This window comes from Pan troglodytes, chromosome 6, assembly GCF_028858775.2.
Source record: "Pan troglodytes isolate AG18354 chromosome 6, NHGRI_mPanTro3-v2.0_pri, whole genome shotgun sequence".
Taxonomy (NCBI): domain Eukaryota; kingdom Metazoa; phylum Chordata; class Mammalia; order Primates; family Hominidae; genus Pan; species Pan troglodytes.
In genome coordinates this window covers 92,250,793-92,265,634 of record NC_072404.2, presented here as the reverse complement: position 1 = coordinate 92,265,634, position 14,842 = coordinate 92,250,793, and the positions used below count along the sequence as shown (strand labels likewise).

The following is a 14,842-nucleotide window of genomic DNA, read 5'->3' as shown; positions in this document are numbered from 1 at the left end:
CATTTTATAGGTAGAAAATGGCAATTGCAGAAGAGTAAAGAGTTTATCCAGTAGTCATGTCTATAAAATAACAAAATAAAACAAAAACCCTAGAGGGTCAATGGCATAACAAAATGCCTTAAGATTGTGTGTACATGATGAGCATATATCTAAAGAGAGTTTGATTTATCATCAAAGATATTTTGTCAACATGCTGCCAGATATTTAGATGTTTCTATATATCCCAATACGTGGCACTTACATATATGTAGAGCCATATAAAAATAACAGAATATTCTATTTCCCTTTTATATGTTTGAATGATGTATAGGTCATAATCATCAAAGACTGTGTGAAAAACATTGTTTTGATAAAATAGAGGATGAGATACCATGCAGCATATAAAATTATGAAGTGTGTAAAGATGATACCAAAGAAGTAAAGCAATTAAAATTTAAATGAAATTAAACTAAAATATATTTTAAAATTAAGCAGATAAGGAAATTATTCATAAAGATTATGTTGATATAAATTGGGGCAGGAAAACTATAGCAATTATATATGAATTACATATGTAATGGTATGTGTGTGAATTGTAGTGATTACTTCTAAATGATGTATGTAGTAAAATGTTATATATTTTCTTTGTTTATGTATCACATAAGCATACTATTTTTCTTCTAATGAGTAATGGTGTACTTTTCGTTTGAAATCTTGAATTCCTTCAGTATTTAAAAAAATAGAAGAAACTACTTTTTTCCAATCAATAATTCCTGACATTTATTAACTCATGAAGTATTAGAAATTTTTAACAGATTTTTAGCAAATATATGCTATATCTATATTTGAATGTACTAAGATAATTTTGAATAGTATAACATTCTACAGGTTATTTAGTATCCTGTGAACAAAACAAATTTAATTGCTTTCAAATTATTTGTTGTGTGCTTTTCCAAATTCAATTAAACTGTATAAGTTATAGGATATAAGACAGTCATTAGATATATTCTAAAAGATTTGTTGATGTTGAAATATCTTTCTTGAGGAAAAGTCTATATAGATATAGTTTATGTTGCTTAATATTTATTAATATTTTTAGCTTGAAGCACGCTAGAAACAGGCCGGACGTGGTGGCTCACGCCTGTAATTCCAGCACTTTGGGAGGCTGAGGCAGGTGGATCACGATGTCAAGAGATCGAGACCATCCTAGCCAACATGGTGAAACCCCATCTCTACTAAAAATACAAAAATTAGCTGGGCGTCTTGGCACACGTCTGTAGTCCCAGCTACTTGGGAGCCTGAGGCAGGAGAATTGTTTGAACCTGGAAGGTGGAGGTTGCAGTGAGTTGAGATCGCGCCACTGCACTCCCGCCTGGCGACAGAGTGAGACTTCGTCTCAAAAAAAAAAAATATGCTTCATCTCATGTCCTCCAATATATACAGTCTTTTTAAAAGTATATATATTTCACCAATATTTGATACTGAGAAGAATTAAACTGTTTATGTAACTGTAGCCTGCGGACAGTACTAGATCCAGAAATAACTTATTTGTATTTTACTTTTAGGAATTCAAGAAAATATGTCAAGTTTTAAAAAAAATACTCTTAGTCTCCTTCAAACGATTTGAACTAATTCAGAATTTTTTTTGTTATAAAATTTACTTTTTCACTGAGATTTTACCATGAAAGATGAGACAGTTATAAACAATTAGCATTTATGTACAACTGGTTCTAAATAATGAAAACAAAATTCAATACAAAAGCAGATTCATTTAATCTGCTTGCTCTTGGATGATTGTAAATTCCTGTGCAAAGGATGATAGTCATCTTTATTCAGTTACACATAGGGTTATTATAAAAAATAACAAAATCAAAATACATAATCAGAATTATTGGTAATAAATTGACAGAATTTGGGTCAGGTTGAACTTCTACTTTATTTCTATAGGCACAGCCAAACAAAACACACATTTCAAGAATTATATTTAAAATGCAATTAAGAAAGTTATATATTCAAATGAAATCTTGTACTACATCATAAAGGATATTAATTTATTAAAATCAGTATAAATTATTGTTCTATTTTCATGAGAAATCTATAATAAAATCCTGTAAGAAGTAAGACAAAAGTAGTGTCAGTGTCACTGGGAATAATCTAATAGATTTTAAGAGACTAATGATTAAATAATGAATTTGTTTTGTATTTCCTTGTCAAATGTCTATTACACTAAATTTCTTGGTAAGTTCAGTCACTTGGTTTCAAATTAAGACTGGAAAACCATAATTATTGAGCAGATTGTGAAAAATATCTGCATCAGTGAGGTTCAAAGGACAAATTAATATTTTAAATGTGTTTATCATAATTAGGATGTTTACTTTTTCTAGTTGATGACTAATTATTCTATGCTTCATTCATGCCAATATTTATTGGATGCTATGCCTTGTGCAGGGCATTGATTTTAGTATTGAGGGAAGGGGAAAAAAAAGACAATATGAGCTTTGCCTTTAAGCAGCTTAGAATAGGTGAGATCAGTCAAGTACATATGCAATCACAAAACAGATATGTGTTAATGTATTTTCTCAAATCTAAGACTGATTAACCCATGACACATCGTTGCTCATTTTGTATTCTGGGAGGAAAATGCCATGGTTAAGTAGCAGTGTTGACCACAGGAGGTATAGAGGTGAGTAGTGGTACATATGCTGTGGGTTTGCCATCCCCGGCAGCAATGAAATGATGGAAATGGCCTAGGGGAAAAGGTTGGGAGGAGGTTTTGGAAGAGACGATAGTCAGGAATGTAGATAGAAAAATAAAGCTATTGTATGGCATTCTAGAAGCTGGAGTTTCAAGAAAGTGGAGGTTGACAACATCATCAACAAATCTTTAAAGGATAAGCACTTGAGGAGCCTTGTTCCTTCTACTGTTTAGGAAGCAGGAAGCAACAAAGTATTTCCAGAGACTGTTAATTAGAGATTCTTTTACAAAGACTAAAACAATTTATTAAAAGGAAAATTCTATATATTAGGGAAAATAAGATGTTCAGTCATTATAGAATATCTTGAAAAGACCTATGAGATACTAATGAATGAAATATAATTTAAAATAATAATTGTGTACCTTAAATATAGTTGCATTTTCAAAAAAGTATGCTGTGAAATTTTGTCACAGTGTGAGTATAAAAAGCAGGCAACCAAGTCTTCAATCTATTTTCTAAATCAGTGCTTCTCTTAAAAAAATCATTTTATTTTTATTTAACAATTATAATAGAGGTATTTTTAATATTAGGCTACTAAGTAATCATGGCACACATGTTCCTAACAATAACACAAGAATTCTCTTAGAAACAAATGTTTTTGTTCATTGTGAATGTCATAGAAATGTCATATTTTCAAAAAATAATGTTAAAGCCAGCAACAACTTATTGGCACTGGGTTGATGTAATGGTGGGAAAGTGACAGAAACTTCCATACACAAGGAATACTTTTTGTTTTAATTTTTGTATTATACTTTAAGTTCTGGGATACATGTGCAGAATGTGCAGGTTTGTTGCATAGGTATACATGTGCCATGGTGGTTTGCTGCACCCATCGGCCTACCTTAAAAAAAAATTTCTAGTGGGTTGTGGGGAGAGTGTGGGAGAGAATGTGTGGATGTGGGAACTGATGGGCTGAGGTTAAATAGAATGATCCTTTTGAAGAATGACCACTTGTTCATTTATTTATTTTATCACTATCTAAATTTCTTTTTTCTCCTGATTTAAAATTTGATTTTGTTTTGCTCTGAGATTGTGAACATCTGTGTGCATCATTTTTTCTAGGCTATTCTATGGTTTAAATTTTTTGACATAATTTGATTTTTGGCATAATAACAAAAATAATTTTTCTAGTCCCAAGGGGAGATGTGTTTGAAATGCATGTATGGTTAACAAGCCTAGTGCATGCTAGTACTACAGAACATCTGCTGCCCTCAATCATCTATATTACTTGCCGTTGCAATGTATGATGTTTCCTTGGTGTCCAAAGCCTATCATCTGCGTCGTGAGGAAACAGATTGGTTTGATAAACCCAGGGAGTCTCGTTTGGAAAATGGACATGGTCTGGACCGAAAACTGCCGGAAAGATTGGTCCACTCTAGACCACTCAGTCAACATCAAGAGCAAGTAAGTGCTATATTTAGCAATTTCTTTTAGATTTATCAAAAAAGACTCAATTCTACCCTAGAATGGTCTTAATTGTCCTAAAGGAATGAGATGTTTGTTTATTAATTTCACAAATGATTTTTTCCAATAACATAAAGGAGTAACACAGCTCACTTCATCAGCTATGACTGACTGAAAATGGAGCATAGCTGTGATACTTCTACCAATTTAAGTGATTCATTCCTCCAACAGATCATTATTAAGTTTGTATAACATATCCAGCACAGCTATACAAGAAGAATACATGGAGCTCTGAGAGCTTACAAGCAATTGGGTGAAATAGATTTGGGTAATTTTCAGTGCTTTCCAATAACAACATGTTCAGATGCTAAGAGCAAGTGAGAGCATGGCCAAACTGAGTGAGCTGGGATAGAAAGAACGCTTAACCTGGAGGAGAAAGGAAGCTGATATTTTAGTGGATCTATTATATGGAAATGTTGGTTGTTTTGTTACGTATTTTTGAATTTTATATATGGAACAACTCACATAAAGTAGATATTACTAATCAGTGTATTCTTATAGAGGAAGAAATTGAAACTTAGAGGTACATTTCAGAATTAAATATGATACCAAAATTCATGATCTCACTCACTTTTGAGAAATGAGGTGATGTTTGAATTGAATTTTGAAATACAACTACGAGACTAAGAGTTGAGTGAATTGAAGGAGAGTCTTCAGGTAAGCCAAGTGGCCTTTAATCAATTGCCTTAGCAGATCAGATATTTGCAGGTTGTGTACTCATTATGATTATTGAAATATCCAAAATAGTTGACTTATTTTATTTACATTAACTCCTAATCATCCTGTTTAGTGATTAATTGAAATAGAAAACAACCATATTTTAAACAACTGAGAAGATCCATATAGACTTACTATAATTCAGTGTTTGTCATATTGAGGTATAAAAGAAAACAAGGCTTTGACATTTATAAGTACTGTCTAAAATACATTGTCTATACTCTTTGATTTATTTCTAAGCAATTTAAGTTTTCATAGACAAATTTCTACCTATTAAACAGAATTTTTTCTTAGAATTTTGTTCTGTTTTTCTATATGCTATCATATTTTCTAGAATCTTTAGAATTCCTCTCTACTATAAATTTCTATCTTTAGTTTTTCATATCTTCAATACATATTTTGTTTAGGCATGTATTTACCTCCATTAAAATGTCAATATAATTCCATTATTCTACTTCATGTAAACATATCAGCCTGTATTGAATTATGCTTTCATTAGCTTGTCTTGCTATTGAAATTGTATTTGTGGTTGTGTTTCAACTCTCATCAAATAGATATGGCTAGAAAGTAAGAAAATTAATAAAATTATTCTGCACATTTAAAATCTTAAATTTAGCTCCTTTTATCTATAATTACTAAGATAATAAATTTGTCAGTTAAAAATAACTTCTTTAAATGTGTTTATTATATGAATCTCTCTAAAATGGAATACTTGTTATATCTTCCCCATCTCATTTGTTTCTCTGAAGTTTAGTGTTTCCCACAAACCTAGATCCAGTCAAAGAAAACACAGATACTTTAACAAAATCATAGTAAGATAAACTATATAATAAACAGGGCAGCTTGTAATTAACAAGCAGGAATATTTATTATCAGCACTACTATTTCCACGGGCACTGAGAATAGTCTTTTCCACCTAATTTATCAAACTAATATTCTTTGAGGATATATTTAAAGTAATGCGTACAGCCCAAAAATATGTAAATGAAATATTCATACCTTTAAGGACATTCTTGTTTCTAATTTAATGTTACTAACATATACAGATTTATGGTTTTGGTCTACTGGGTACATAGTAATAATGGTTTAAATAATATATAATTATAGACCAATATAATGTCAAAATTAAGCAGAGAAGGTATTTTTGAGAATCATTTAATAAATTTCTTGCTATGTCTGCTCAAGTAGACCTACTTGTTAGGTGAATATAATAATGTGTATATTCTTGCTAAAAGTAATTTTTTACATTTGTATAATATTTTACATTTTCACATCTAACATACAAACAAAAAACTATATATGTAATATTGAAACTGCAACTATGCAAAGTTATAAGCTGATTAAAAGTGAACAGCCATGAAACCGCCACACAGGCCAAAAAAAGGAACATTGCCTGTCCCTGAAACCCCTGTATGTCCCTTCCAGATCATAACCACTCCCTTGCCCAAATAAGTAACAAATGTGCTGACTTTTGTGACAATAATTTGTTTTTCTTTATCATTTTTTCTAAATCGATTCTACTATAACATACATTTATTTACATGAATAATGAAGTTCAAAAGTTGAATTATATAAAATTCAAAATTCATGCTTTTTGCATTAATATTTATCTTCAAATACTGTCTCCCTCTTTAACTCATCATAACTATATTTTGGCTTGGAGAATTACAAAATGGCATTCTCATGTTATTAACTTCTTTGCATCTCTAATCATAAAAAGCTAATATTGAGCTCTTGGTACTAATAAACTCAGATGCTTTTATTTGAAAACATATGCATAACAAGAAATCATATTCATAAAATGCTTTGGAGGCAAAAGTAATAAAACCAATAATACTAATGCAAACACTAATTTATCTGCTTTTAAAACTAGTTTACATAAGACAAACATTAGAGGGATAGAAGAATATTTCTGAAAATTTTTTATTAGACACACAATCATATTAATTATAAAAATAAACCGAATCTTAAAGTCCATATTTGTTTCATTTCAAATATATGTGTATACTTATATGTGTGTATGTGTGTGTGTATCTATCTGTCTATCTATCTATCTGTCTATCTATCTATCTATCTATCTATCTATTGATCTATCTATATGCTTAACCTCTGCCATCTTCGGTAGAAATTCAGCACTGCTTTGTGAATTGCACAGATAACCTAATCTCTTATTTTTTAATTTTGCTTTAGTCACTTACTCTATAAATAATGCTAATACCTTTCACAGGGTGGTTGTAAAGGTCAGCACTTCTTGACTATTATAAAATCCCTTCACTTTCTGAACTTAATGCTCACATCATCTGCAATTCCTATGCAACTGCTGCATTGAGGTACATTAAGCTCCCATGAAAGAGCCACTCTTTCTCTTGATTCTAGGAATTTGAATGTTCTGTTTTCGCTCCTTGGACACTTTTCCTCCACTCATCCCTTGGCAAACCCTAATCATCACCCAGGTGTCCATGTAACTGCCCCATGATGCAAGAAGGCTCCCCTGACACTACCACCCCCACTTCCCCAGAAATCTGGGGTAAGTGTTTTTCCTTTGTGCTCCAGTGGTGCCCCATGTATTATGTCTTGGGCTGTGAGCTTCTTGAGAGCAGCAGCTCTCTATTCCAACTACCATGTTGTATATGCATACGGTGCTAGGAACTCAGCAAGGCACTCTGTCTCCTGCATCTAGAATGTGTAGTATTTAAGTGAGGGAATGGATGTCTGTATGAATACACAGTATGTTAACAAAAAGGACATGAAGGCTACCTGTCTTCCGTGTGTGAAGTAAAGGGCTCAATTCATTCCCTTTTTGTTAACAAACTGTTTATATATACAGGCTTGATTCATGAAAATAACTCTTTGAAATATTTGTAGGTAGGAAAGAACAGCCCTCTTTCTGGGAGGCCTATAGGCAATAATTCTATCAATGAGGAATCACCAAAAGACAATGGTAACAGAGACCATCCCCTTGGGGAGAGGAATGTAGCACCACTTGACATCAGTTCTGCCCCTTGGCTTTGTGCCTACTCTTATTTGGCGTTAGCAACACCTACCCGTAACCCCATCTGCTACAGGACTCTCTCAACATTCACCCTCTGTGGTTACTAAAAAGCTGAGATTCATCTAGCTCGTACATCTAATTCATACATGGAAGACAGATAGACTTTTGGTCATATTGATCATAATTATAGCAGCTTTGTGTTTCTGATTTATTAAGTGGATTTATGAAGCTGCTTGCAGACAGGGTAGACAGTCTCTGAAACTATAGGAGATTGTATGAGATGTCCTAAAGCAATATTCAAGAAAATTAATATGTTCAACATTCCTTCTACGATAAAATAAAAGGTAATAGTGGCTATTTGATAAAACTGGTGAAAAAATTAGGAAGCCTGATGATGACTCTTCTAAACTGTGTGATAGATGCACTGTGAGATTACATCAACGTCTCCCCAGCCTGAAAATTGGAAAGAATACTAAAAGGCAAAATTGTGTTTTCTTAGTTTATTTTTGACCAAATGGAAAGAATAACTTTTTGGAATTATTATTAACTAATACCTGAGATTAGAAGAGATTGAAATAAAACAAAGTAACATCCACCAATTTTACTGAATTACCTGCAGTACCAAAGCAAAGTTCAGTTACACCTAACAGTTACAAAATTTTCAATGCATATGATTTTATTTTTAGTAAAAAATAAAGATTTTTAAGCGTATTAGGAAAAGAAAAGAGAGGAAGAAGAAGGAAAAAAAGTGGGAGAAGAAGATACGGGGAGGGCAAAAAGTAACAGAGAGAAAGGAAAGAGTGAGAGGCTGACTGAGAGACAGACAAAAGAGATAGAGACAGGAGAGAGAAGAGTGAACAGCAGGGAAGAGAGGGAAAAAGAAGAAAAATGTAAGCACTTGTTACAAATATGAATAAGGTTTTCAATGGTTTACAAAGTTAGCATTAGTATGAATTATCTGAATTGACTTATTATACTTACCCTAATATTTTTATAATTTAGTAAACAGTATTTTTGTTTTACTCTGCAGAATTCACATAATATTCCTGGACTTAACAGGATTCTGCTGTTGTTTAGGGAGTATTTTATGTTAATCTAAGGCCTGCTTAAGCTTATTCTTTCCTAAAGAGGATAAAAGCTAAAGGCTGTAATTTTAGCTTCAGTTTTTTAAATACCTGTTTTATTTTTAATATCCAGAATTCTAACAATTTTACAGCTGGAAATACGAGGACACATTAAGTTCACAAAAGTTTTCTAAGGAATCTTTCTTCACAAAATGTATACCTCTTTAGTTCTAAATTCTGTTTTATCTTTTGGGAACACACTTCTTAAACATATTCTAAAATAGGTAATATGAAAGTTTTACCTATATTAAACTTTATTTTGGTTGTAATTTAAGTCAAAAATTTTCCTATGACAATACATACAAATTTCCATACAAATAAAATCCTGTTAACATAGATAAGAGTAAATATTTTACTATTTCTGTCTTTCTTTATTTCACAAATCTCTTTTGAAAGCAAAGTTCCATGAAATATAAAGCACAAGTTTGCATTCGCTAATTTACTTTTGTTTCAGAAACGATGTTTCACCAGGTGGAAACACAGATAATGCTGTCTATAATATTCTCATATTCAAGTCTCAATAATGAGAATTGAAATCACAGATTTGCAACAGTAGCTTTAAGTGTTACTTCTTCTACCCTAAGGAATGTCTGGGAGACATAACACTATCAATAATGCAAGCTTTGAATTTTAAAAAGTATTAAAGTGAACAAAGTCTTTATTTATTTATATAGAATTAGTCTCTGCATCTAGTTTACAATGAAACTTCTAGTACATCTGCTCAGCAGAAGTACAATGCCACAATAAATCAATAAACACAAACATAAAGTAATCCTAATTATGATGACAGAGATGTCAAAGTAGGGGGATCTTCTCTATTTTTTCTCCCTCAGCACAACTTAATTGCTGAAAATTAAAAATGCTTTTCCTAGACTGTCCAGAGCAAAATCAACAGCTGGCAATTTTCCAAATACATTCTATATCCGAGGTCATCAATATTGACTGCGTACTACTGTAGTAACAAACATTCTTCAGAACCTATTGCATGCACTTCTTAATTTTTCAAATACAACAAATCATTTTGCAAGAGCAATTGGTTATAAATGCAAACACCATAAGAACTCAGAACCAGTAATATCATTATATAGTGTTAGTGTAAGATGTTTAAATTGCCATGATGTGAGAATCTCCTACTACGTTCCATTGATTTAATCAATGTGCTTTGAAATGAACCATTCTAATTATGTATATTGCACTTTAAGTGTCTTTAATGTTGGTTTTTTACCTTACTACATGTATGTCTTAGATTATACAGATGAACGGGAAAACTATGCACTACATCTTTCCTCACGCAAGGATAAAAATAACAAGAGACTCAAAGGATCACACAGTTTCAGGTAAAGCAAATCATATAATCTAATGTTTTTTTTGTTTTTTTTGTTTTGTTTTGTTTTGCATTTTTTTATTACTATACTTTAAGTTTTAGGGTACATGTGCACAATGTGCAGGTTAGTTACATATGTATACATGTGCCATGCTGGTGTGCTGCACCCATTAACTCGTCATGTAGCATTAGGTATATCTCCTAATGCTATCCCTCCCCCCTTCCCCCACCCCACAACAGGCCCCAATGTGTGATGTTCCCCGCCCTGTGTCCATGTGTTCTCACTGTTCAATTCCCATCTATGAATGAAAACATGCGGTGTTTGGTTTTTTGTCCTTGCGATAGTTTACTGAGAATGATGATTTCCAATTTCATCCATGTCCCTACAAAGGACATGAACTCATCATTTTTGATGGCTGCATAGTATTCCATGGTGTATATGTGCCACATTTTCTTAATCCAGTCTATCATTGTTGGACATTTGGGTTGGTTCCAAGTCTTTGCTATTGTGAATAGTCCCGCAATAAACATACGTGTGCATGTGTCTTTATAGCAGCATGATTTCTAGTCCTTTGGGTATATACCCAGTAATGGGATGGCTGGGTCAAATGGTATTTCTAGTTCTAGATCCCTGAGGAATCGCCACACTGACTTCCACAATGGTTGAACTAGTTTACAGTCCCACCAACAGTGTAAAAGTGTTCCTATTTCTCCACATCCTCTCCAGCACCTGTTGTTTCCTGACTTTTTAATGATTGCCATTCTAACTGGTGTGAGATGGTATCTCATTGTGGTTTTGATTTACATTTCTCTGATGGCCAGTGATGGTGAGCATTTTTTAATCTGTCTTTTGGCTACATAAATGTCTTCTTTTGAGAAGTGTCTGTTCATATCCTTTGCCCACTTTTTGATGGGGTTGTTTGTTTTTTGCTTGTAAATTTGTTTGAGTTCGTTGTAGATTCTGGATATTAGCCCTTTGTCAGATGAGTAGGTTGCAAAAATTTTCTCCCATTTCGTAGGTTGCCTGTTCACTCTGATGGTAGTTTCTTTTGCTGTGCAGAGGCTCTTTAGTTTAATTAGATCCCATTTGTCAATTTTGGCTTTTGTTGCCATTGCTTTTGGTGTTTTAGACATGAAGTCCTTGCCCATGCCTATGTCCTGAATGGTAATGCCTAGGTTTTCTGCTGGGATTATTATGGTTTTAGGTCTAACATGTACATCTTTAATCCATCTTGAATTAACTTTTGTATAAGGTGTAAGGAAGGGATCCAGTTTCAGCTTTCTACATATGGCTAGCCAGTTTTTATTCTAATGTCAGATTGACATATGTACTGACATTTGGATTTCATTTTAGATGACTCATGACATTTTGGAAAACATCACTTTTTATATCAAAAATCGTGTTTTGAGAAATGTAAAAAAATAAGTAGGATATACATTTGAACATAAAAGACATTGATGACATGATCATTAATATGAGGAGGTACTAAATGGTACATACTTGCATCATTCTTTTCATTAATCATATGTTTTAATGCACATGGTATTACAATGCTCCGCAGTTATTGCTGTATTAAGAAATACGGTCACTGGTTGTAGGAATATAAGACATTCTTATACAGGAAATTAAAAATCTGTCTTGAATTCTTCTAAGGAACAAATTCCCCTATTTCTACTCAATTTGAACTCTGTCAACTTATGCTGGAGTTTTGTTTGTTTGTGTTCTTTTATAAGCCAAAGCTAATGGTGGACTTTTTATTTGGAAATAATTTTGGATTTCCAAAAATAATACAGACATTCCTTTTGTCCACTCTTTGCCCAACGTTACTAATGTTAACTTCTAATCCCAATAAAGTGACCAAACCCTGGAAATTAACATATATATGATAATATTAAAATATCTATAAGCCTTATACAAATGTTGAGCTTCTCCACAAACCCATTTATTTTTTTTCTGGTCCAGGATCCAATTTAGGATCCCACATTGCATTTAATTGTTTGACTCCTATATCTCCTCCAATCTGATAGGTCCTCAATCATCCCTTGCCTTTCATGACGTGGAAGCTTTTTGAAAGATGTATGAAATTTTTATATTACAATCAAATAGTCCATATTTAAATCAATGAGATAAAATATAAATTTTTCCAAGTTAATGAAATTTCAAAAAATGAAAATTACCTATATTTTTGGTCAAGTATGTTCTTTGAATATCATGGACAATGTGCATCAATAGAAAATATTCAAATATATATATAATTTATGTGTTATATATGTATAGGCAATACATCTAACATGGTATATATACTGTGTTTTCTTTTTTAAGCACTGATACAACAAACAGGGTATTTCTTTAGTGTAATTGCTAATTGTCCTTGCAGATCTTAGACAATGGAACATGTGGACGTGGAACAGGTTTTGCTTTGAGCAAATTTCTTCTTTATTTTCATAGAGAATTAATTGATTAGGAGTCTAATGTTGTTTTCCTTTTAAGAGTAGGTAACTTTTCTTCTGTCAGAAACTGATAATTCAAACTTTCATAGTTTTATTGCTGTTCAAACTGTATTTTAAGTACTGATGAAAATTCCAGGGTGAATCTTAAAATCCAAGGGCTCTTCTTGTGGAAGTAATTACTTGCTAAAAAAGAATTTCAGTTTCCTCCAGCTCATAAAGCAAAACTACATAATATTTTCTAACAATGCCAAAATTATTTTTTCATGATGTACAATGGAAATCTTCAAATCATTTTTTTCCTAAATCATCAGAATCTATGCCAATGTGCCTGTTTTCTAGCTGTATTATTTTACGCTATATTAAGAATTATTCCTTCAACCTTATTATTTATCTTTCCTACTCTTTAGTTATTATTTTAACCAGAAACAAGTTTTAAAACATAAGAATTACAAAAATAAATGCCAGCTCTTCAGTAAATATTCTAGTTTCAAAAGTAAATTTAATTTCTTCTGTATATAGATTTCACAAAAAGAGAAAATGTTATTTTTTTGGACAATAAATTTGCTAGTAATGTACTATATCTTTTCTCTGAATGACCCTTTTTCTTGTGGTATCTACCTAAAATAATACTAAAAATGGTTTCCTTGTTATAGTTACCCTGTATTGATTACTGCTGAATATATTTTCCATATGTCTTAGGAAAAATAATCCTATACTAAATTAAGTCTTTTAAAACAATCTGCATTTTATATTCTACTTCTACTTTTAATTGTTGTAAATACATCTACATATGAGGCTAGAACCAGAAGTTACAGTCTTTGACAGTGTCTGGAAGTTTTAAACCAGTGCCAGAGGAACGATGGCAAAGAATATTTACACTCCTGGCTAGTCTCTGTGTCATTTTCTGCTCAATAAAAATCCTACTTTGATTGACTAAATATTTGGTAATATTAAGGATTTATTGTTAGCTATACTTTCATTTATATGTTAATGTTTTAATTGAGTTTATGTATTTTTTAAATTGATAAAATGGTATGTGTTTATCATATACATTATGATGTTTTGAAATATATATACAAGTATATATGTTTCATGAAACAAAGTGATAACTACATGAGATAGTGCTTATGTTAATTAGCTAGAGTTATTATAACAACTGTCTTAGCATTGTTCTATAATACAATATATTGTTATTAACTATAATTACCACTGAGTGTATCTTTTGGAAATGCACACTAAAATATTTACAGATCAAATGATATTATATCTGAAATTTGCTTCAAAATTAGCTAAGTGTAGAGAATGTTGGAGATGTAGATAAAATAAAATTGAACATAATTTGTTGATTGTTGGAGCTTGGAGATTAACCATGTGGGATTTTATTGTAGTCTTATATTACATTTCCATACATATAAATTTTCCATAATAAAATTGTACAATTGCTGTTTCTTTTTCATGTTCACAGTAAAACAGCAGTATCCAAAAGCTTCATCAATAGGGAAAAAGCTATCAAAACTAATAATTTAGCTGCCTTTGTGAGACAAGACAAAGATTTAAGCAAGGAAGTAGTGAAGAATAAAATGTAGTATACCTGTTCTTTTATGGTGGAAAATGGCCATTAGTGAATTTTAATTTTGGTTACATAAACCTATTGATAGTAAAACTTACTATGAATCTTTTATAATATTTTAATAGACAGTTCTAACTTTATAAATAGTTTATAAAAGTTATATAAAACAAGCATACCTGGCAAATAAAAGAAAAAAATTTATTTAGGAAAACAAAAATAATTTCAAAATAGAAGACCGAAGTAATGTTTTGTTTGGTTTGTTTTTTACCATTCTCCTATGTGGTTCTCAAAGTAATGTCAATGGGACCCTCATGATCTCAAAGATTCTTCAGGGGAGTCCACAAAGTCAAGACTATTTTAATAGTAATGCAAGGGCAGAATTTGCCTTTTTCATGCTGATCCTTTTATGAATATACAATAGAGTTTTTCAGACGTTATTTAATGTGTGACTTCACAAGAGATTTGA

The 14,842-nt window shown here is 31.7% G+C and overlaps 1 protein-coding gene across 1 annotated transcript in view; it reads left to right on the top strand.

Annotated features, from left to right (window-relative positions):
• The window catches only part of PCLO (piccolo presynaptic cytomatrix protein), a 412,549-nt gene that overhangs the window by 252,090 nt on the left and 145,617 nt on the right, over positions 1–14,842 (top strand). The window contains exons 8-9 of the mRNA XM_001160384.8: positions 4,002–4,138; positions 10,278–10,368. Coding sequence (XP_001160384.5) covers positions 4,002–4,138; positions 10,278–10,368 — 228 coding nt within the window. The remainder of the gene's footprint in view (positions 1–4,001; positions 4,139–10,277; positions 10,369–14,842) is intronic.